The following is a 24713-nucleotide window of genomic DNA, read 5'->3' on the forward strand; positions in this document are numbered from 1 at the left end:
AGGCAACACGCAAATACTTTTTCTTACTGTACAGGGCAGCACATCTCACATTACATTCCACATAATTTAGGCAAAGAAGACCGGCACATGTGATGGCTAATTTGTTAATGAAAATAAGCAGAAATTCACAATTTTTTTTTAATGTGTAATGCAGCGTCATCTCAGTACTAAGTATTTTCAGGAGCCAGGAACCATTACAAGAGCTGGCCAAGGTTGCCCAAGTTCCATCAACCAGAAACTACTGATATCTGGCTCTAACAGTAAGACAGAATCCTACAATGTCCTATCATCAACTATCTCTTGAGACATTGACATTGTATAAAAACATTATAGAAATCCTGTTGTCTCGAAACTTTACTAGACACGTTGGACAGACAACTTATGTGATCGAGATCCGCTAATATTCATAAAATCAGACAGATGCTATACTATTGTGATTTCCTCTTGTAGAAAATCAAGTCTTTATTTTGAATTTAAATCAATGTTTTGAAATCTAACCAAATCAAAAGTAAAGATAGAATACTAAATATAATAAATGGGATCTTAAGATTATTTTCAAGTCAGGAAATCGCTTACCTGAGATCTTTTCCAGGAATAACTGAATCCACGTAAGATGTAATCAGAATAGATGAAAATTGTTTCAAAGACCTGCTTAAAGGAAGGGGATAACCTCGCAACAAGACAAAGGCTTTTACCCTAAATCCATGCATGGCAAATAATTGAGAGTATGAGAGATTACCCAAAGCTTGATGGGAGCTTTTTGTCTATATCATCTTCAAAGGGGAAGTGAGCACATGTCAAAGGCTGTATATATAGCCCTGGCACGTTCCATCGTTGCATTTCAAAAGTGTGGGGGGGAAAGGAGGAGAAGTAGGATGGAAGGAAAATTCCCACCCCCTCATATTTTACTAATAGTTTCGGAATTTGAAAATCTAGGGATTAAGAACAGCTTAAAGATCATTTAGAGGAAAGAATATGAAAGTTTCCATTCTGAAATCCAGGTGCGTGACTACCCACCCCATTAATATAACAGCCCCTCCTTTGGGGGGGCTGTTATATTTTGTTATTAAATATGAATTTGTAGGATATTTGTTTCAGATCCCACTCCTCTGAAATTATTATTGGTCTATGTATGTTTATCTTATGGCTAGAGTTTCACTGGTTTCTTTCTTAAATTTTGTGTCTTGTTTATCTAAGATTTTGGTATTTTCAAAGGATGGGTAATGTGTGTCTAGGTGGTGAGATACCAATTCAGAGCTAAATTTTTCTGTCCAGTCTATTTTTTCTTTATTATTTCAGGATACTTTTAAGCTGCTTTTGTGTTTTTGGATTCTGCTATGTAACAAAGTTCTCCTGCTGCCCCACCCCCACACACAATGAAGTAGTTAAAAAATAAAAAAAAATGGTGCAAAATATAATACAAAAATTAAGAAAATAAATATAAAGCTATCATCAGAGGCACAAAAATGCACATTCCTCCACATGATGTTCAATGTATAACTAATATTAAATCAAAATTAATGCCAGTAGCATGGCAAAACTGTTGAGCAAAAAATAATAAATTAAACAATGATTAATGCAGCAATTCCCTGACCATTATTGGCCTTGTGGTCCTCCGTTGATATGGGGCATAATGGCCAGTCTATTTTTGTCATTTCATTTTGGTTTTATTTTATTTTATTGTAGTTAGTTTAGTCTCTATTTGTGATATTTCATGTAATTCGGAACTGGCACCTTACGAGGGGGGTGCCGCCAAATTCTATGTAACTGGCTCTAAATTTTAAATTTGACTTATTATTTTGAATTGTATTTTCTAAATTATTTGGAGATTTTCTGCTACAGTTTTTAGTCTTACCTTTTCTTCTCCCTCCCTGTTGATTAATCATTATGTTTAATTTATTATTTTTCACTCAACAGTTTTGCCATGCTACTGGCATTAATTTTGATTTAATATCAGTTACACACACACACACACACACACACACACACACACACACACACACACACACACACACACACAGTCGCAGTCTGTTGTGCAAGGAATTGCATAAACTATTTGTTTGTTGTTTAAAGTCTATTGTTTCATTATTTTTTGAGGTATGCCCATAGTTTTTTTGGAGCTGCCGAAGGCTAGATTTACCCCAGAATCTTCGAGAATTTTTTTCAAAGGTTGTTGGTAAATTTCAATGTATGGGAGGCCTATCTATTGTTTTTGTTTTTCTTTGCTATTTCTTTCGGCAGTATTTAAGCCACTGTTTATGAGTGGCTTAAATACTGGTAACCCCGGTTGCAGAATCTGTCCTTGAGTGATTCTATTTCCTGTTTACAGTCATCCTGTATAGTTGAATATTCAAACGCATTGCTAAACTGGGCTATTAAAATTGACGTTTTGGGAGAAAGGGTCCATAGCTCTCAAAATGTAAATAATTTCCCTTATTTGTAGGTTTGTGATATATTTTAGTATTGATTTTGGTGGCATTTCTTGTTAATGTTAGAAGTTTATGCTATTGTTTTCTTCATTTTCTGTTGTGAAATTTCCTTTCATCTACAGAATTGCCTTTCATCTACATTATTCAATTCATGAAAGATTTTATTTATAATATCTGGTTTTCCTATAAGCAGACAATCATCAACATACCTTCCATAGAATTTAAGGGATGGGGAAGAGTATTTGGAAATGTACTCTGTCTCTTGAGGTTGCTGCAGCCACAGGTGAAACATTTCAAACCAGACTGTTTTGAGAAGGCTCAACTGAAGTGAACTCTATGCAAGGAACTAGTGGTTTGTATCCCATTAACCCCAAACCACCACAGAGCTGATCAAAACAAGTACCAAGAACATGTGACTTCAAACCAGACTGTTTTAAGAAGACTCAATTGAAGTGGACTTTATGCAAGGAACCAGTGGTTTGTATCCCATTAACCCCAAACCACCACAGAGCTCATCAAAACTAGTACCAAGAACATGTGACTTGGAGTCCTGACACATGGGTACAGTTCTGTTCTCTGATAAATCCCATTATATCCTAAAAACAGATTCTTGACGTTAATTCATCTGGAGACAACGAGGAACGTGCTACCATCCCTCCAACATCAGAGTAAGAGACAGTTCTCTGATGTCAGAGGGATAATGGTGGAGGCAGTGTTCTCGTGTGGGGTGAAATAATGATTAATAGCCACATTCCTCTTCGTGTTTTTGATAGGTGTACCGTAACTGTTCAGAGGTACTGAGAACAAATCCTCAAACCCTATGTGAGACTTTTTAGGGGTATGATTGGCACAGTTTTTCTTTCCATGCACAGACAACACCACCGCACAAAGAGCTCGATGGTAGAGGAATATCTTGAAACTGAAGATATCCAACTAATATCGTGTCTCAGACCTGCTTGGGATTCAAGCTGAATCTTACCAACAACCAAAAATTTGAGAAGAGGAGACTTCAAGCACACATGCAGTGAGTGTGGCAGGACTGCTGGACAAATTCAACCAAGGGGGAAATCACCAGGAGATTCATCCCAGATGTTAGCGGAGTCTATCCAAAATAACCAATATGGTTTTCTCCAGGCCTGTATGCTACGTATTTGCTTATTGGCCATGGTTCAATAAAGGCAAAACTAACAACCTTTGGCCTAGAAGAGGACCCAACATGCTCCTGTGGAGGAAATGAGGACTGGGATCACCTCATGCATGAGTACCCCCTCTACAATGATCTCCGCTGCCAGCTTATCACAAAGCTGACTTATATACCAAAAGGCAAAAAGAACCACCTACTGGATACTAAGGAAGAGTATCAAGCTCTCACCAACTACACACAGCAGCTTTTCTTGAGGAGAAGACAACTAATCGCAGCAACGTGATAACCCTCTAATAAATGAACCCAGGGACCCTGATGGTACTGGAACAAAGCAGCTAAACTTGACCAGCGTTATCATCATTGGTATGAACTACCATAAATTCTCCAAAGATGTCACCCACCAAAGATAACTACCAAGTAACTACCTTTGAATAGAGACAACCCAAGAAAGACAAAAGGTTCGTATACTTCTGGACTTGACTCTCACGGATGTGACCAATAAGACAATCTCCTAGATAAAGACAACACCACCGGGATGCCATTAGATGTCAACTGCTTTTCTTGGCCAACTAGCATTCTGAACCGGGTACCCTAACTTGGTTCACTTTGATCCCCCCCTCCCCTGGTAGGGAGAGGGAGGGGACAGGTTTCTGTCTCTTCCCCCTCCCTGCCACCCCCTTTTTTCTCCTGGTGGGGCCAGTCCCCACTGACCTTTCTGGGGTTGCCTTCCCTATCATCCCCACATTTCTATCTGTTCCCCCCTTCCTCAGTCTTGACCCTTACTCTAACTAAATATGTATTTTTTTTATTTTATTATTACTATTTTTTTTTATCTATTTTTAAAATTTTTTTTATTTATTTATTTTTATTTTTTTAGCCCCTTGCCACTGAAATCTTAGGAAATTAGGTGGCACGGCATGCCAGAGTACTTACTTCTAATGCGATCCCTCTATGCCTGACCTGCCTCCTCGGAGCTAAGTGTGGGCAATGGGGGGTCCCACTAGGGGCCCAACGGCTAAAAGGTCAGAGGAACAACACAACATGACACTACACAACATAAACATGTACCTTACACTTTTTAAAATCTCTGGCCTTACAGTGTTCTGTGTTTCACAAACAGAGTACACAACACGGAGATGGGGGAACCCCTGGGGCCGATAGACAATGAACACTTTAAACTTTTACTATCATGGCCAGCATAATCACCAGACTTAAATCCGACCAAACGTGTGAGACACTCTTAGGCGTTGCGTTGCATGCCAACAGCCAACTGCTGAGTCACTGAGCAGTTGACTGTTGGCATGCAATGTCGAGCATGGTTCAACCATTGTCAGACCTGTTTAGCCATTGGAGGGAATCAATACTGATGTTATGTGACCATATTTTCAAGCATCTTGTATCAACTTCTGTAACATGACCTTATTGGTAATTCTTATACAATCCCTATAAATGCACCTTATACCTGTCTAAAGTTTTTTATTGTCTCCTCATTTCATCATTATTCTATAATAAACCATGCCAAATAAATTTTGTCCCACTTCATCGTAAGCTGCACGAATTACACGTTTTCTACACGCTCTGTTAATTTTGTGAAACAGTGTACTTGGGATATATGGTTTATTTCAAAGTATAAGATAACTTTGAGAATCCTGTATATTACAAAATATATCATGATTACTTACCCATAAGTAGCAGCTTTTGATTTTTCTGCAAAATACAAAAGACGGGCTAAGTGAAATATACTCTCCACAAGGTAGTGCATCACTGACAAGCAAATAGCAATATGAGTGAAACTACGAGGAGAGAAAAAAAAAAAAAAAAAAAAAAAGACAGTTTAGCAACAAATATAAGAATTAACAAATATAAACACAAGCAAGCAAGCAAATGATCAAAATTAGTTAACAAACATAAAACAATCACAATCATGTCAAAATTTCTCATGCCATCGATATTTCAGTACTTTATGTTGGATATTAAAGTGCACCCTAGGCAAAGAAATATATGTGTATATATGTGAATGAATCAGTACATGGTCCTTGAGGTTGTCACAGACATTCTCTCAGATATGTCAGACAAGCTGTACTTGCTACCTGGGAGTCTAAAATGCTGATGGAAATGATATTCGGGTGACACTCAGGTCAAGTGGACCCAATTTCGGCGTAGTCCGGATGTTCTGTGACAGCCGAATCCTCTGCTTGCACCTACACGATGATGGGACTATTAGTAATAATGGGTATAACCCCCATGCACAAGAACACTGTGGGTGACCACCCACAGTGTTCTTGTGCCCACGTGTGAACCAACGTAAGCACAGGTCGAGATGTGGGCCCACACAGAGGAACGCCGCCCCTCTGTGTTACCAGGCGATACTAGGTGGGAGATAACTCATCAACCGTTGCCATATTGGTGGCTCGAAGCGATGTAACCCAGGTTTAGTCTCCAGAGCTAAGTTCCAAAAACCCTTTCCCATCTCTTCCATCATGCAGTACGATCGATAACTTTTAAGGTTATGATGGACATCATGTCAAGATCCAATCTTCCTTACATTTCAAGGGTACAGCTCTAAAACGGTGTTGCAAGCCAGCTGCTAATTCCTACACTGGATCGAACCTACTGGTAACTCTCTAGGAGGCGTCCGGATCATCAGCTAGTGTATAGTCTTGCTACCTCTACTCTGCCAGATTGTGCCTGGAGGGAGTCACAGTAGTGTGTATGTGGGAGGAGGGGGGCGTTGTCGAGGCCCCGTTATGTCAAGGATCTGGGTATATTCTTACCATGTGTAGGCCACATCCAAAAATTTCATTACTTCACACAGCATGTGTCCCGCACTTTTTCTTACTATTGAATACACCATGAATTGTCAAACTGATAGAGTAAGCTTATCTGCAAAAAGATCTAATTCTCCCAAACACTTCCCGGTTCATTTCACAAATATACATGGTCTCAATTCTAATCTCAACGATGTCCATTTTCACTTGCAGTTTGCCAAACCCCAAACTTTTTCTGACAGAATCTCAGTTTTTGGTTTATTCAACTACTGCTCACCCCAGTTGCCTAAATTATTCACTGTATGATTCCTTTTGCCTCAAAGGTTGTACTTGTGCATATGTCCGTTCTGATAATTCCCTGTCAGAGACTTGGTAATTTGGAATCTCCTCTTTTCAATCTGCTCTGGCTTCAATCTCTCTACCATATTCTGTCAAATTCTTTTGTTGTCTCTACCTTTCTCCCAACTCCACTAATCACTTGGAACCTTTTGACTTCCTCTCTTTGCAACTTGACTTTCTCCAGTCCAACTTTCCTAATGGTGAGGTAATTTTCCTTGTTGATTTTAATGTTCACAACGCCAGCTGGCTTCCGTTTTCTAGTCACACAGACCCAGCTGGTCAAGATCCAGAGGCTTTTGCAATTACTAATGACCTTGCACTGATTGTTCATTTACCTACAAGAATACCGGATAATCCTACCCATACAGCCAACTTGCTTGATCTTTTTCTCACAAGCAATCCTTCTAAGTACACGATCAAAGTGAGTGGTCCTTTTGGCACCTCAGATCACAACTTGGTGATTGTCTCTCCACCAATGGAGCCTTTATCTCATGGCTATTCCCAACCTCATGCTGTTTTGCATTACGAGAATGCAAAATGGGATGACCTGTGAGATTTCTTTTCTTCTTTTCCTTGGTCTGATTACTGTTTCAAAACTTTTTGATGTCAACGTTTGTTTAGATCGTTTCAGTGAAATTATTCTTGTAGGAATGGAATTCTTAATCCCACACTGCATTTTAAAATCTCGTCCTTTATCTAAACCTTGGTTTTCCAATAAATGTGCTAAGGCTGTTCAAGAGAAGAATGCTTCATATTGTAATTGACTTGCTTTCAATTCTTCAGTTTCATTTTCCATCTACACCAAAACTTGCAACAATCGTAAAGCAATTATTAATCATTCCAAACTAGATTTTGAACAGGCTAAGAGTAGAAAACTTGCTTCTTGCCCTAATGGTAGCCGAGCATTCTGGTCTCTTGCCAATGCTATTGGCCGAAACTTCTGCCCATCTCTGCTCCCACCCCTGTCAAAACTAGATGGTTCTGTTGTCACTTCAGCTAAGGATAAAGCTGACCTGCTAGCATCCCAATTTTCTTCCAATTCATGTATTAATGATCTGGGTAAAACACCTCCCACCATTCCCATCAAGCTCCATTCAATGCTTCCTGTGGTCTTCCGTCAAAAGGATGTCAGAAGGATTTTGACGAATCTTGTTGCTAAGAAAGCTCCAAGTCCCGATGGTATTTCTCCACTTGTTCTCAAAACCTGTGCTCCTGAACTTACTCCTGTTCTTTGCCGCATTTTTTCACTTTCTTATTCCAAAGGTGTTTTTTCTTCTGCTTGGAAATTTGCTCATATACAGCCAGTTCCTAAAAAGGATGACAAATTCCTCCATCCAATTATCAAATTGCAATTACTTCTACTCTTTCTAAAGTAATGGAGAAATCAATTAGCCGCCAACTCTTAAACTACCTAGAAACCTGTCTGATTAACAATCACCAGTATGGATTCCATCAGTGTCAATCCACTGGTGATATTCTGGCTTATGTTACCCATTTATGGACAAATTTAATGAAAAAGTTTGGTGAAACAAGCAGTTACTCTTGACATCTCAAAAGCTTTTGATTGTGTTTGGCCTAAAGGTTTTCTAAACAAGCTTCCATCTTATCTTTTGTAATTGGTTATCCAGTTTTCTCTCTGATCACTCACTAAGAGTATTGATAGATGGCTCTCTGTATTCTAACTTATCTACTAATGCTGGTGCCCCAAAGTTCAGTTCTTTCCCCCACTCTTTTCCTCTTGGAAATTAATTAATGACCTTCTTCCATTGACTGGAAATCCTATGCATAGTTTTGCCGATGATAGCACATTGCATTCCACTTTCCATTTTGAGAAACCTTACCCTGCTCAATCAACTTCAACTCCTCGAATATCCGTTACCAATTCCTTAAATGCTGATCTCCAGGTAATTCTCCAGTGGGGCAAAAACAACTTAGTTGATTTGAATCCTTCTAAAACTCAGCCTTGTCTTATATCTCGCAAAAAGGATTCTTCTGCTCCTATGCTTATCTTTGGTGACACTCCGATTTCTAGGCAAGATGATATATCTCTTTTGGGGATTACCCTTGCTTCTAATCTCTCTCTCTTGGCACAAGCACATTACAAATATTGCTTCCTCTGCATCTTTAAAAAAAAAAAAAACTTGGTTTTCTCCTTCGCTCTCAGCGTTACTTTTCTCCCAAGCAGCTCTTCGCCCTGTACAAATCGCAAATCCGCCCTACCATAGAATATTGTTCCCACATCTGGAGCGGAGATTTCATTCAGAAGAGGGAAGTTATGTTAATTAATGACTCATCTCTAACAGAGTCTCTCCACTCGCTGTCTCATAGACATACAGTTTCTGCTGCATGTCTTTTCTACAGATACTTCCATGGGCAATGTGCAGCCAACATCCATTTACTGTCCAACTTCAAACTCACAGAACCAACTTTTCATCTTCCTTGTTTATTCATTCAACTGCCATTTTCTGGAACAACCTTCCTTCATATGTATTTCCTGAAAATTACAGTCTACAGAAGTTCAAGTCTAATGTCAACAAATATCTTCTTTCGTCTTCTCAACCTCCAACCCAAGCACAGTACTAAATGCTATAGGTTGTAATACCTCTTGTGTTTAGGGTTTTCATAAAAAAAAAAAAAAATACATACACTATTGTCACCTGACACCCGAAAATTTGGGTGTATCAGGTGATAATGGTGTACCTGATACCTCCAAATGCTATGCAAATGTAATATTGATGCACAAACATCTCCCTCTATTTTATGGGTTAACTCAGGGGTAACCAACTTTTTTCTCTAATATAGCACATATAATGCTAGAGGTGTCGTGGCACCTGTGACAAATATCAAATAATCTGAGAGAGCACAAAAAATGATACTGCGGATGAAACAATAGCCGACACTAACTACTCAATTTGGGGCAAAAAGTAGCACAAAAAGCGCAGTGAACTCAATATAAAAAACCACAAAATGCAAAAAAAGATAGCAACATCATGGTAAGTTCACATTCCATGCATAGTCAAGTGTGTTCTAACAAGCTTACTAGTAATGAATGGTAAGCAATATTCACTCACTACCTGGGTAGTGCACATTATGTGATACTAGAATCATCGGGAAGTTAACTACTGCTTACAAACTCTGATATGCCTTAGCACCCGAATAGCGCTGAAGTACTCTGGAAATTTTTAATCTTATGTATGTTGCCTATTCATATTATACCCTCATTATTCATTGTCTTCTTTCTGCAGGTGCTCAAAAGAGTCTTGGAAGGCACAGTGGTGTCCATGGGCACTGCAATAGTCCTCTGTCTTAGGAAGTTATTAAAATTTTTTCAGTGGGACCAACTGATGTTACCAAATGCAAATTCTAAATGTGAAGCATTTGAGAAAGTGACTACAGAAGCAACTAAGCTTTTTATACCAACTACAAGATATTATTCAAGGTTTGGAGCTAGATGGATGTCAGATGAACCAACGAGACTGTTGGCAGAGAAGAAAAAATGCATTGGATAATCATAAATCAATGAGAATGCACACAAAAGTAGCAATGAATTTCTTTGCTCACAATGACACCAAAAGAAAAGGAATAAACCACAATGGCCCAAGGAAGCATTGGACAAGTTATTGGAACAGGAAAGGCAATGAGGGTCTTTTATTATTATTATTTTTTTTTTTGTTGACGTTGTACAAGCTTGTTTTCGTATATCACATTTCACACTACTAATGCTAATTTTATTATAATAAAATAAAACTTAAGTGTCTGCGAGTCTAAAAAGTGATATAAAACACTTTCTTTTAAAAAAGTAACAAAAAAAATATTAACTCTAAATTAGTTAGCCTTAAGATTTTTTTTTTTTTTTTGCTATTTTTAGGCAAAATCAACAAAAAATCAAAATGACAATCAAATCAAATCAGCAATCGTAAGTAAAGCAGATTCCAGATATCAATTACGCATATGCAATTCAAACCAATTAGACTCACTGATTAGTAGCAGTAGTAGTGGCATGTGATGCAAGAAAGCAAGTGTATGAGCTTATGCAGCATCAGCCAAAAAAAAAAAAAAAAACACCATTCCCTCCAAATGCCTGTCCAGTTCCTCCTTAAATTTATTCAACCTATCAACTTCCACATCAGATGGAAGTTTGTTCCAGCAATTAACAACCCGCTGGCTAAAGGCAAATTTCCGCACATCTATTCTACATCTGTCTTTTCTTAATTTGAATTTATGCCCCCTTAGGTTCGTAATCTGAACAAGTGGAAGGATCCCATCAGAATTCAGTGTGCTCAACCCATTCAAGGCCTTATATACCTCAATCAGATCACTGCACAGGTGCCTAGTCTCCAGCCACTTCAATTTGCAGAACTTAAGCCTCTCTTGGTAAGAGGATCCCTTCATTCCCCTCACCAATCTTGTTGCCCTTCTCTGTACACGTTCAAGTAAATCTACATCCTTCCTAAAATGAGGCCTCCAGACCTGTATGCAGTACTCAAGGTGGGGCCTGACCATTGCCTTATACAGAGGGACAATCACCTCCTTTTCCCTGCTAGCAAAATTCCTATATATCATTGACAAAACCCCATGACCTGCCCTGGCAGCCTGTCTGCATTGCTCAGAAAACTTCATATCTGACTGCACAATTACTCCCAGGTCTTTTTCATTTTCTACCACCTTAAATGTAGTACCACACAGTTGGTACGTTTCTCTGGGGTTACTTCTACCCATATGCAGTACTTTGCATTTGTCAAGGTTAAATTTCAATTGCCACTTCTTAGCCCATCTTCCCAAATTTTCTAGATCTGTTGCAGTACCACACTGCCATTACTGTCATTTACAACCTGCCAACCTTTGTATTATTGGCAAACTTTGACACTAAGCCTGATATACCTTCATCAATATCATAAATATACAAAACAGTGGAACAACACTGAACCCTGGGGGCTCCACTAATAACATTAGTCCATGAAGAGCAGCACTCATTGATTACCACCCTCTATCTTCTCCCACTTAACCATCCTTTTATCCATTGTAGCAACTTACCCTTAATACCATTCTGCTCCAATTTGTACAATAGTCTTCCATGCGTAACAGTGTCAAAAGCTTTCCTAAAATCCAAATATATGATATCAAAATTATTTTTTGCATACAGTTCCTTTGTAACCACATCATAATATCCTATAAAATTTGTCAGACAAGACTTTCCCTTAACAAACCCATGCTGTGTCTGAATTATTGCTGCAGTCTTGTCTAGATGATCCTGCAATGCATCTTTAACCAGTGACGCCATTATTTTACCCGGAACAGAAGTTAAACTAACTGGTCTGTAATTACTCGTGTCACCCTTCGATCCCCCTTTGTGAATTGGGGATACATTTGCACATCTCCAGTCCGTGGGAACCTCCCCTGAGTATGTTTAACTTCAACAATTTCTCCTCCACTTTGCTCTCAGTTATTACAAAATCATTAATTATCCTGCTACAATTTGATAACCTTCTGCCATTTTCAAACTTTAATAATTCCTCATGTGTGAATGTAGATGCAAAATACTCATTCAGTTTGTTTGCTATCTGAGCAGGATCATCAACAGTCGAACCATCGATGTCAAGTGGACCAATCAGATTCATCCCCTTCCTTTTAGAGTTTATATAAGTAAAGAAATCCTTGCTGTTTTTCTTAGCATCTTTTGCCAGGGATTTCTCGTAATCTGTCTTCGCCTGCCTAACCTCCTTTGTGACCTGATTACAGACTAGCTTATATCTGCCATAGGCTTCTGAGTCGCTTGATAATTTAATTTATATGCATCCCATGCAATATTCTTCTCTGTTACGAGTCTCATTAGTTCATTTGATAACCATTTAGGCCTAAACCTTGAACAATATTTCTTAATAGGTATGAAACTTTTAGTAGCATCCACGATTACTCATATAATGCAGCATAACTGCTTCTTTCAGCTCCAGAAGAAAAAATATTGCTATAAAATCTGCCTTCCTTATTATGTATTTGTGGAACCACTCCAAGATCTGTTAGCAGAGTGAGAAGGAGGGGGGGGGGGAGAAAAAACAAAAACATTCCACAATCCTGAACCAAGGAAATTTGGAAATGCTCGACAAGTCTATTAAATATAAAATTTAATCAAAATCAATCCACTGGGTGTGGAGTTATTACATGTGGATGGACAAACAACAAATAACAATTGTTGGATTTCCTCTAATTCAATTTTAATGAAATTTAGGATGGCTTGACAAATTTTTCTAATGTACTGGTGTGTCTAAAATGGCATGGAATTTATTAAAATGATATTAAAGAAAGCAACACAGCATGTTGCCAAACTCCTCTCTTTTATAATATTTGTATCTCTGGAATCACATGAAGTTTCATGAGATTGATGTTCAATTGTCTCTCCAGTTCAAAGTAGTTTCAAAGATGAAATCAATAATTACAAACCACAATTGAGGATATAATGCAAGAGCATTGGGAAAATAATAATAGATGAAACACGGTCAGTGTTTGTTAAAGAAAAATGTTTTATATATGAGGGAAGGTCAAAAAGTTTTTAGCCTCTCATAGAAGGAATGCTGAAAGGTTGTGAAAACCCAATCATTTTTCAAACATAGTCCTGCCTTAAGCCAACACACTTTCTGGCACAATCCGCTAGCCTTTGTAACTTGCTCAAATAAAATTCAGATTTCGACTAAAACTAGTTGTTGACTGCATCCATCACAGCATAGTCACTGTTGAATTTTTGTTTTTTCTAGTCCTTTTTGAGATTTGGAAATAGAAAATAGTCCAATGGAGCCAAATTCAGTGAGTACGGAGAATGCTGCAATAGCTCAAACCCACAGTCACACAGTGTTGCCTAAGTCACAAATACTGTGTGCAGCGGTGCATTGTCTCAACACAAGCTGACTCCTTTGGTCAACTTCCTGTACCTCTTGAGCTTAAATTTCTTGCAGAAATGTTTCGATTGGTTAGAATAATACTCAGCATTGATAAATGGTACCTCTTTCCAGGAAATCAACCATGTTTTCTCTTTCTGCATCCCTGAAGACAGATGCCATGACTTTCCCAGCTGATTTCTGCACACGGAACTTTTTTAGGAGGGATGAGAAGAGAGAGATACTTCCACTTTCTCAATTGTTCTTTTGTTTCAGAGCTAAGTGGTGCACACATATTTCATACGCATACTGCCTCAAAACGGAGCTTCATTAGCTTCAAAATGCTGCACAATCTAATAACAAATCTCACTCATTCCCACTTTTGATCTGCATCCATTGCTTTAGGGACTCACTTCAAAGAAGGCTTCTTCATTCCTAAAACATACTACTACTACTACTCCTCCTCCTCCTCCGGGGTCATAGATCGGACTAACACCGAGCTGGAGGATATCATGAGAAAGACAAAGACAATGATGACCAAGAGCCGACGACACCACCCGAAATCAGCCGTGGAGAGACAGACAATTGCCCGGAAAGAAGGAGGAAGGGGTCTGATAGGGCATAAATTCAAATTAAGAAAAGACAGATGTAGAATAGATGTGCGGAAATTTGCCTTTAGCCAGCAGGTGGTTAATTGCTGGAACAAACTTCCATCTGTCGTTGTGGAAGTTGAGAGGTTAAATAAATTTAAGGAGGAACTGGACAGGCATTTGGAGGGAATGGTGCGATTTTTTTTTTTTTTTTTGTTTGGTTGATGCTGCATAAGCTCATACGCTTGCTTTCTTGCATCACATGCCACTACTACTACTACTACATTCACCACAATATTGTGGGCTCACTCGTGGGAGATGAATTTTGTCTCCATGTACTTCAGTGTTATTCTGTGTTACTGCATGATCAGATCATGAATGGAATCTACATTTACAGGTGGTAAAACAGTAACAGGCCTCCCACTGCAGAGTGCATCTTCAATAATCCACAATTAAATTTTGCAAACCAGTTTTTGACCAAGGCACATGAAGGAGAGGGTTCCGTTAGTGTTTGCTGCATGTCTTTATGAATTTATTTTGTGACATTCCCTTTAAATGAAGGCACTCGATTACTGCATGGTGCTTGATTCTATCAACAGATGTCATCTTCATTCACCTTCCACACACTCTAGAAAGGAGAATTATAGTTATAAACCTGAAATTTTCTGTGAACACACAAGAAGAGTCATAACACATACTGGCAATATTGTCTGTCATGAAAACCTCTGCAATCTATATCAGGCTAAAAACTTTTATCCCCCATATGTATTTTATTTACACAGAACAAACATTTTTCTAAACAAGAAAAATCTGATGCAAATGAAAAACATTGATATTTTTCATGTTTAGGTAGTGCCTTTACACATTCTTCCAACATAAAATTCTATTAAGCTATGATGGTAATATCAATGGGCCTTTTCTTACCTTTGGGTATCACAGAAAACCTGATATATACATATATATATATATATATATATATATATATATTTTTTTTTTTTTTTAATGAAAACTTTTTTTAGGGGGGGGGGAATTTTTTTTTATAATTCTGTTCAGAGTATACCAATATTTGATCTTTTAATAATGGACTGCAATCTTTTTAATGTAATTTTTTATTTATTTAATGAAAAAAAAAAAAAGTTGAATATTTAAATATGTTGTCATTTTCCATATGTGGTTTTCAGTAAAACAAACCTTTTATTAATTCTGCTCTAAAAATAATAATAAAAAAAAACATCAATAGACAAAATTTAACATGAAACTATTAGTCACTTTCATTTAAGTTTGTATTACCTGCATTCTCAGTAAACAGATGGTACGTGTATCAGCAGTGGCAGTAGAAGTCTATAACTATGTATTGATTAGTTTTTCTCATTACTAAAAGCAGATTACTGGAGTTCATGAATATAATGCCTCCGCGGCTGAAATTTACTTACGGGTACACCCTGCAGACTTCCTCAGTCTTGGGGTGTTTATCCCCCGTTCCTGCTGTTTTAAAATAGAAAAACTACTTCTACAAATGGTGCACATTATCAGTAGTGCCAGTAGAAGTCGTTTTCCTATTTTAAAATAGCAGGAAGGGGGGATAAACCCTAAGACTGAGGCAGTCCAGAGGGTGTACCCATAAGTAGATTTCAGTCCACTCGTGAACTCCAATAATCTGCTTTTAATGATGAGAAAAAACTAATCAAGACATCGTTATCAACTTCTACTGCTACTACTGATAACATACACCATCTGTTTATTGAGAATGCAGGGAGACACTGCAGTAGCAGGAAACGAGTTTTCCCGGTAAGTTTGCAGTGGTTCTCGTGTTGGCTATCTTTACCTTAGTCAGATTTGTTTTTGTTTTTTTTTTGTTTTTTTTACAAAAAGAGAAAACTGATATGTAGACAATGTACATTTTATGGGATATCCTTCCAATAATATTACAATGTACCACATATTATTATTATTAGCCATATGGTACAAGGAAGCCTGAGGCTTATGCTGCACCAGCCAAAAAAAAAAAAAAAAAAAAAAATGTTCGCCGAGTTATCCTGAGAGAGAGAAGTAGAAAGGAATCACCAAGAAAGGGAAAAATGATGATATCCAGCTCAGGACCCTGGGTTTGCCAAGCCCATACTCACCAGGTGTGAGCCCCCGGGGTTATTTCCAACCTAGACAGTAAGATAACATTTAACAAACATTTAAACAGAATATTTAAAAACACACAACACAGGACTCATATTTCAAATATATGGTAAACATTGGATAAACAAGAGCACTGCATATTGTCGTCTAACAGCAGTGGGGCATGTTGAAACCTAACCTTTTGGGAATGGCCAATGTCATTCCCAACTACACCACATTCCTAATCCAGACGACAACAAAAAAAAAAAACGTTGGATCACACAAGGTCCACTGCTGACAGAGAGGATGATAGAAGACAATAACTAAACTTGGACATATCGAATTTAAATTAGTAATACCACCTAAGGATGTACACAATACAAGATTGTAACATACGAAAATAAAAATTCTTCATTCTAAATTGTTATTCTTTCTGTTTTAATATTATAATTCTTTTATAACTGTAAGCTCATCTCAACAGTTAATCTATTAATAAATAGATTAACTGCTAAAATAAAAGATTAACATTTTATTTTCATCGATAATATTAATTCCTGTATATAATCATGCCCTTTAACACATACATTAGAAATAAAATCTAACTGTAAACTCTTTCTTCTTTTAATTTTGAAAAATAATGTATAATAAATGCCAAAGAGGAAAAAATAATGCACATAAATAAATTATCACAGCTATGAGATGTGGCAACGAAGTTCCAGAACTGGTGAAATTAAAAGAACACAAAGTGAAAGAGCTCAAAAATGGTTTTATTTTCATTCAAAGTAATCACCACTTATAAAAGTTTCTGAAAAGATCCAGCAAAGACATACAATGAGATGATGTTCATCTCTTTGTATGTCTTCAGTTCAGAGGTTGTTTTTCTCTATGTCTTCAGCATCCTGAAATCTTTACTTTGATGGCTGTTTTTGCCTTGGGAAAGAGGAAGAAGTCTAGTGGTGCTAAATTGGGAGAGTAGGGTGGATGGTTGATCTCTGTACAATGTCATGATTTGTCAGAAATGTCTTCACAAGTACAGAATGGGTAGGGGCATTTTTGTGCAACGAGAACCAGATGGCTTTCCCTCGAAATTGTGACCTCATCCAGGATGACAATGCACTTAAATAATCTTTGAAGCACCTGTAGGTAGGACACAGCACTGACTCTCTCCCCTTCAGATACAAATTCCTTTGAATCGCACCCTATTTGTCAAAAAACATGATCGGCATCATCTCGGTCCTGGACTTTTGTAAATGAAACTTTCTGGGACTTGATTCTGAAGTTCACTGCATGCTCTGACACTGTCTCTGGGTCTTATTGAAGCACCCAACCCTCCTCTCCAGTCAAGGAAATTAAGATATTCTTAACAAGTATGGACGAAGTCTTTGCACTTTTCCCTTGCTTCTGCTCATCCATGAGGATGTGTGGCACAAACCTTCCTTTTCCCTAAACCTTTATGCAGAATTTGACAAATTATCTCCTTATTCATATCCAACTCCTCAGCATTCATTCTGAGGATCAAACAAGAATTTCTTCACAATTTCCTGAACTTTTGCAACTCTGTCCTTATCTCGAGGGGTCGATGGACACCGATGAGTTGGGTAATTGCAAGCATCTTCATGTCCATCTTTGAACCACTTATATCATTCAAACACATTGATATAACTTAATATCTAATATCTCGTATATTTCTGTTACAGATTTTCCCAGTTTAAAGCAAAATTTGATATTCATTTGTTGCTTCATTGCAAAATCATGGAAAATCTTATCGCTACTAATGAAACTGGTCGTTACTTGCAACCTGTCAGCCTACTGGGCAACGTCTGTACTGACATCTGTTGGAGGAAGTTTTAGCTACAGCATACCATGCATATTTATTTTAAAACTCATCAAATATGACTGCAACAGCATCAGTCCAAGAACTTTATTGCCACACCTTGTATTTACTATTCAGAAGAATTAAAAATACATATTGTTAGTACACTGCTTATCTTAAGGTTTATAAAATCTATAGACAAAAAATATATAATATGATATGCCCTTACTTGAGTATGTAAGCAGCTCCCAAAAATGCTAAATACAATGTGGTGTATGTGATTCTTGGTCCCATTTCATCCTGTAAATAAATTATTTCAGGATATGACAATTTTATGATAAAAATATTAAATATAACTCAAGGTATAATGATTTATGGTTCAATGCAGCTGACTAGCTAAATACATTAGTAATTAACTATATTAAAGAATTTCATAAAAAATGCTGATGGATAAGACCCATTTGTGAATTAATATTGATATATTTCTTACTTTTTTTACTTTCTGAAAGTAAAGTTCAGGATAACAGTGTAGCCAATATGACAGCTGAACAATAAAGAAAAACTTGAACATGAATCTGAAACAAAAAAAATTTGAAGTAAATAAAAATTAAATTAATTGTACAATTAAAGTGAATAGTTTCAACCTAACAATTTAAACTTTATTTCATTACCAGGAATTGTTTTTAGTGTTATTCAAAAACATGTTAAACGAATTATCACATATAATAAACATTGGATTAAATATATAAATAAATAGGAATGAAATGCAATGCAATGAACTCGTATATATTGAAAGTCCCCACTCCTCCGTTTTGTGCGCTAAGTGAGAAATCCACATAAGGATGTTGGATTCCATAAAAACAATTTAAATAACAAAGTTAGATCTTCTTTGGAGACCATTATTATTAGTCTACAACTGGGGAAAAATCAATTCCTCTCTTGTGAAAAAAGAGGGATAAACTATTGGCATAAGGAGGTTCCTTCTACCACTTTCCTGGAATTTCCTTTAATCACATGACATACTAATTTCCTAATTAGTTTTTTTTTTTTATTTTTTTTTTTTATTAAATATTTTGGGGGAAAAAATTTAATAACATTAAACAGGCTTTTTTTGTAAAATATACACTTCCAGAATGCTGGGGAACTCTCATAAGAAAGAATGGAGATCATAGTGCTGAATACACCATATTTTCAAATTTGGGTGGTTGTTTTTTTTTTTTTTTTTTTTTTTTTGCAAAGACAAAATTATTTTATTATTTTGGCAGCTTGTTACTTTTTGTGTTTGCCCTGCACACTTGCTTCTTTGTTGCAATGTGTTTAATAAAGTCATGTTCCCCTTATTTGATACTTTAATATCAATAATATCACACTTACACAATAAACAGTATGAGTTCTCATTCCCAGTGATGTTTAATAAAGGCTTCATAAGTGCTAATTTTACATTTCAAACTAAACAAGTAGTTTGAATTTGAATAGTAAATTGGATAAAACAAATAGTTTGAAATGGAATAATAAATTGGATAAAAAAAGTAGTTTGAATTGGAATAGTAAATTGGATAAAACAAGTAGTTTGAATTGGAATAGTAAATTGGATAAAACTAATTTAATGGGTATTAAAACCAATTTAATTATTAAAAATGTTTTCTATGTATAAGTATAGTGCGAAAGCATCAATAATACATACCCAAATCTGAATGAACAGAATATTAGCAAAGCAGCATCGTTTAAAGTTATATCTCATATTGTGAATACCTTCACAACGAGTTGCCATGATATTGCACTACTTCGAATAAGTAATGCTTCACCTGAGGAGAAGACTAATGTTACTTATTCTCAGATGGATACCACCACCCAGACGGCACCGTTTCAGGGCTATTTGGCTCTTCTTCTGTTCATTCATTATCTTATTCTGTTCATTCATATTCTGTTATGCCCTAAATGCTTTATAGTCTAAATACATCATACACCATCAGGCATCTCTCATATTGTGGAGTTATACTTCATAACTGGTTTGCCATCATTGCATCACTCGGGTACCTACCTACCCACCGAAGAAGGGCCAAATAGCCCTGAAACGGTGCCGTCTGGGAGGCCTGATGGCCACTGAGTTTCCTCGAATAGGTAACAACAATCTTCTCTACTGGGGAAGCATTGCCTATTCGAGGAATATATGAGATTTGTGTGCGAGTTGAAGGAGAAACTGTCCCTTTCTTCCTTCTACGGCATTTCCTTCCTCTACCTCTCCTACTATCACCTTCCTACATCTTTATTGCTTTTCTTAGTCTAATAGGGATAGTATGAGGATAACCGAGAACTATTATCCCATACCATATTTCAAAACGGTGCCATCTGGGTGATGGTATCCATCTGAGAATAAGTAACATTGGTCTTCTCCTCAGGTGAAGCGTTACTTATTCGAAGTAGTGCAATATTATGGCAACTCGTTGTGAAGGTATTCACAATATGAGATATAACTTAAAACGATGCCGCTTTGCTAATATTCTATTCATTCAGATTTGGCTATGTATTATTGATGCTTGCGCACTATACTTATACATAGTCTAGACTTTTCCATAGCTTGAGACTTACGCCCTAAATGCTTTATAGTCTAAAAATGTTTTCATAATGATTTTACCACAGTAAAAGCATGTTATTTCTTATTTCAATTTATTATTGCAAATTATTTTTTTTACTGTTTATATCTAGGGCTGCATGATGGCACTGAATATGCCATAGTTTTATTAAGTATTTTAAACAAGTGCATTGTTTAATTATTTTTTTTAACTGAAAATTGGTTTATTATTACAAATTGTATACATGTCTGTTCAAACAATTATAATTCTAGGATGGAAAATTGTATATACCAGGACGCTGCTGCACTACTTTCCCCTGTTAATGGGAAATTAACAGGGGAAAGTAGTACTGAACAAGATTCAACTGAACTGGAAGGTAGAGGTGTACTTGATGTCCTTTCCCCATAATTAGAACTGACTATAGATGATAATAATGAGTGTTCTTCCTCTTCTCTCTGTTCCAATTCCTGCTCCATAACAATATTTACAATTTTCATTTTTGTAAGTGTTTGCCTCCATGGTAAAAATGTCTTAATTGTTTTTGCAAATCCCAAAAACATAAGCTCTACTGCATCGAGATTTGAGTGTAATAATTATTCATGAATTTTATGAATATTTTGCAAGTACAATATTACTTTATCAACTGAGGACTGTTTATCATATATACTTTCCTTGCTGGCCTTCTTTCTCCTGGACACTTAAACTTCCATCCCTTCACTTTTGTCATTTTCATTTAGTTCAATAACTTCAGTGTTCTCCATTTGGTTTTCTTCAGGTTCCACATGATCCACAATTTCATTTTTTTTTTTTTTGTCTAAATTTGAATATGGCGCATCAACACTGTAGTAACATTCAAAAAAGGCCTGAATACCTCCATCTCTTTGGCCCAAGGCCACATCTTATAATTAAGATTTTATCCTGCTTGACCCATTCTTGTTTGTAAGGTTTTTAAATGTCTTGCACAGCATTCTCTCAGATCTTTTCACTTATTCTTTACGACATCACTTGAAAAATTAAAAAACTATACTTGAAAAATGTAGAGCTTGAAGTAAAATTTATAATTAAGTAATAATTTAAAATTTTTATAACATTTTACAGATTTCTAGCTACTGGTGATAGTTACGTAACAACTGGCAACAGCCATAGAGAGTAGAGTTTTCAACTATAAGTGAGATCGTTAGGACGTTTGTGAAATTTGGGAAAAAAAATGGAACCTACATATGTGTAGGTTCCATTTTTCAGACATAATATTTCGAACCCACAAAACAGATAGGGAAAACTACTGAACATGGCTTCAGAGAGATGGAAATTTCAGAACTGCTTAGTCAGCATAGATGGAAATTTCAGAACTGCTTAGTCAGCATAGATGGAAAACATCTAACAATGAAATGCCTGAGAAATAGTGGATCTATATATTTTTCATATTTGAAAAAGTTTTCTATAGTTTTACTTACTATTGTTGATCTTGATTATACATTCTTTTGTATTGACATATTTAGATTATGCCAAAAACAGTGATGCCAGTATCTTTGAAGTTTCGGCTATGAGGAAAACGTTTGAAAGAGGAGAATTTGATATTCCATCAGGGAAACGTTTACCAAACCAAAGGGAACCAACTCATTTTATATTAATAGGAGATGAAGGTTCTCCCATCCCCAGTGAAATTATACTTTATGCAACCGTTTTCACACAGAATAGCAAAATTAGATCAGCAGAGAGAAAAATATAAGAGCCACTTGTGTTCAGCTAGACACATCATTGACCATTGCCTTTGCCATTTTATCTCAGACTTAGAGATTTTATTTTTCAAACCACTGGAAACTAAAATTGACATGATTATCAAAGTGGTTAAAACAGCTTGTGTTCTAAGCAATTTCTTAAGATTAAAAAATAGCAGCAATCAGTCAGTTTTTAGCATTCTTGGAACCTCCAGAGCCACAACTGAGAGCCTTTATTGCATTAGACAATAACAGAAGATCAATAAATGAAGTTTTTCAAATTCATCAAATCTTTGTAAATTATTTTAACAAAATATAATAAACATTAAATTAAAAATCTTGTTTATTAATTAAAAGTTTAATTGTGAGATTTAATGTTAATGTAAATTAATGAAAGTGTTTGTTTGTATGAAATTAAAATGTTTATTAACTTACCATCTTCACTTAATTATGTTCCAATCTCTGCCCAAATCTTGTTCTTCCTTTTAATATTTTTATATTTGAAGTTTTTGATAAATCATAAAATTCTTGACACATTCAACTAATTTCTCTGCCAAATTTAATAATTTTTATCCATGCAATCTTTCAACTGAATAGAGCAAGCAGTAATTGCACCACTGATCATAAACCACTAACAACAATTATAATCACCATAAGTATATATCATGTAATTCCAGTTTGTGTTGTGACTGATCGCCATTACTATCACAGAGTGAATCTGCCTTGACTCTCATTGAGCCATCCCAAGATCACCCATCTTATCAAAACAAGGGGTCAAAGTAGTGTGTTGTGACTGGCCGACATCACTATCAACATTAGTGTGAATCTGCCTCGATTCTCATTGAGCCATTCCAAGATCATCCATCCCTTTTCGCTATCCAACAATAATTGTTTAATATGGTGACACTCCACTTTCTTTTGTATCTTTGTTCCATCACGGCGATGTCCTGATGGAAGTGCTCACCATATTCGTTGCTGACGGCACAACAGTTTGGCAGGAAGAAATCCAGGTATGTTCAAGAAATGCATCTTTAATGACATGTTGCATCCCAGTTTTTCATAACGAGATCTTCCACAAGCTGTAATTGCCAGCTTTAACATTTCCTAGAAAACCAGTGGAAACAATTCGAAAGGCTTTCAACACCGATTTCTCGCTATCACTAAGGGCACATTAGAACTGTTAATCTTTGAAAAGTTGCCTTATTTGTTGACCAGCGGAAAAAACTACCTTAATCTTCTCTGTACTAAGTGTTGGGAATTTCTCTTGTCAGTATGTGAATGCAGGACCGTTCACTTCAAATGCCTTCGTGAAATTTTTCATGAGCCCCAGTCTGATGTGCAGTGGTAGAAGCAAAACTATTTGGATCTCCCAAAAGTCCCCTTAGGTTCGTAATCTGAACAAGTGGAAGAATCCCACCAGAATTCAGCATGCTCAACCCATTCAAGGCCTTATACACCTCAATCAGATCACCTCAGAGGTGCCCAGTCTCCAGCCGCTGCATTTTCAGAACTTAAGCCTCTCTTGGTAAGAGGATCCCTTCATTCCCCTCACCAATCTTGATGCCCTTCTCTGTACACGTTCAAGCAAATCTACATATTTCCTAAAATGAGGCCTCCAGACCTTTATGCAGTACTCAAGGAGTGGCCTGACCATTGCCTTATACAGAGGAACAATCACCTTTTCCCTACTACCAAAATTCCTGTATATCATTGACAAAACCCCATGACCTGCTCTGGCAGTCTGTCTGCATTGCTCAGAAAACTTCATATCTGACTGCACAATTACTCCCAGGTATTTTTCATTTTCTACCACCTTAAATGTAGTACCACACAGTTGGTACGTTTCTCTGGGGTTACTTCTACCCATATGCAGTACTTTGCATTTGTCATTGTTAAACTTCAGTTGCCACTTCTCAGCCCATCTTCCCAAATTTTCTAGATCTGTTGCAATACCACACTGCCATTACTGTCATTTACAACCTGCCAACCTTTGTATTATTGGCAAACTTTGACACTAAGCCTGATATACCTTCATCAATATCATAAATATACAAAACAGTGGACCAACACTGTTGGTCCACTGTTTTAGTCCAATGTATTAGTGGAGCCCCAGGGTCCACGAACCCTGGGGCTCCACTAATAACATTAGTCACGAAGAGCACTCTTTGATTACCACCCTCTGTCTTCTCCCACTCAACCATCCTTTTATCCATTGTAGCAACTTACCCTTAATACCAATCTGCTCCAATTTGTACAGTAGTCTTCCATGCACAACAGTGTCAAAAGCTTTCCTGAAATCCAAGTATATGATATCAAAATTATTTTTTTCATCCAGTTCCTTTGTAACCACATCATAATATC

General features: G+C 36.7%; 1 protein-coding gene across 3 annotated transcripts in view; it reads right to left on the reverse strand.

The window, feature by feature from the left end:
• Positions 1-24713, reverse strand: part of TRAM (translocating chain-associated membrane protein 1) — a 141450-nt gene that overhangs the window by 50045 nt on the left and 66692 nt on the right. For all 3 annotated transcript variants that reach the window (XM_090373302.1, XM_090373301.1, XM_090373300.1), the window contains 3 exons: positions 18552-18636; positions 18291-18361; positions 5256-5366 (listed from right to left, as the gene is read on the reverse strand). In XM_090373302.1, the coding sequence (XP_090229428.1) occupies positions 5256-5366; positions 18291-18361; positions 18552-18636 (267 nt within the window). The remainder of the gene's footprint in view (positions 1-5255; positions 5367-18290; positions 18362-18551; positions 18637-24713) is intronic.

This window comes from Mastigoproctus giganteus, chromosome 5 (genome assembly GCF_048544385.1).
Source record: "Mastigoproctus giganteus isolate SK-2022 chromosome 5, ASM4854438v1, whole genome shotgun sequence".
NCBI classification, from domain to species: domain Eukaryota; kingdom Metazoa; phylum Arthropoda; class Arachnida; order Uropygi; family Thelyphonidae; genus Mastigoproctus; species Mastigoproctus giganteus.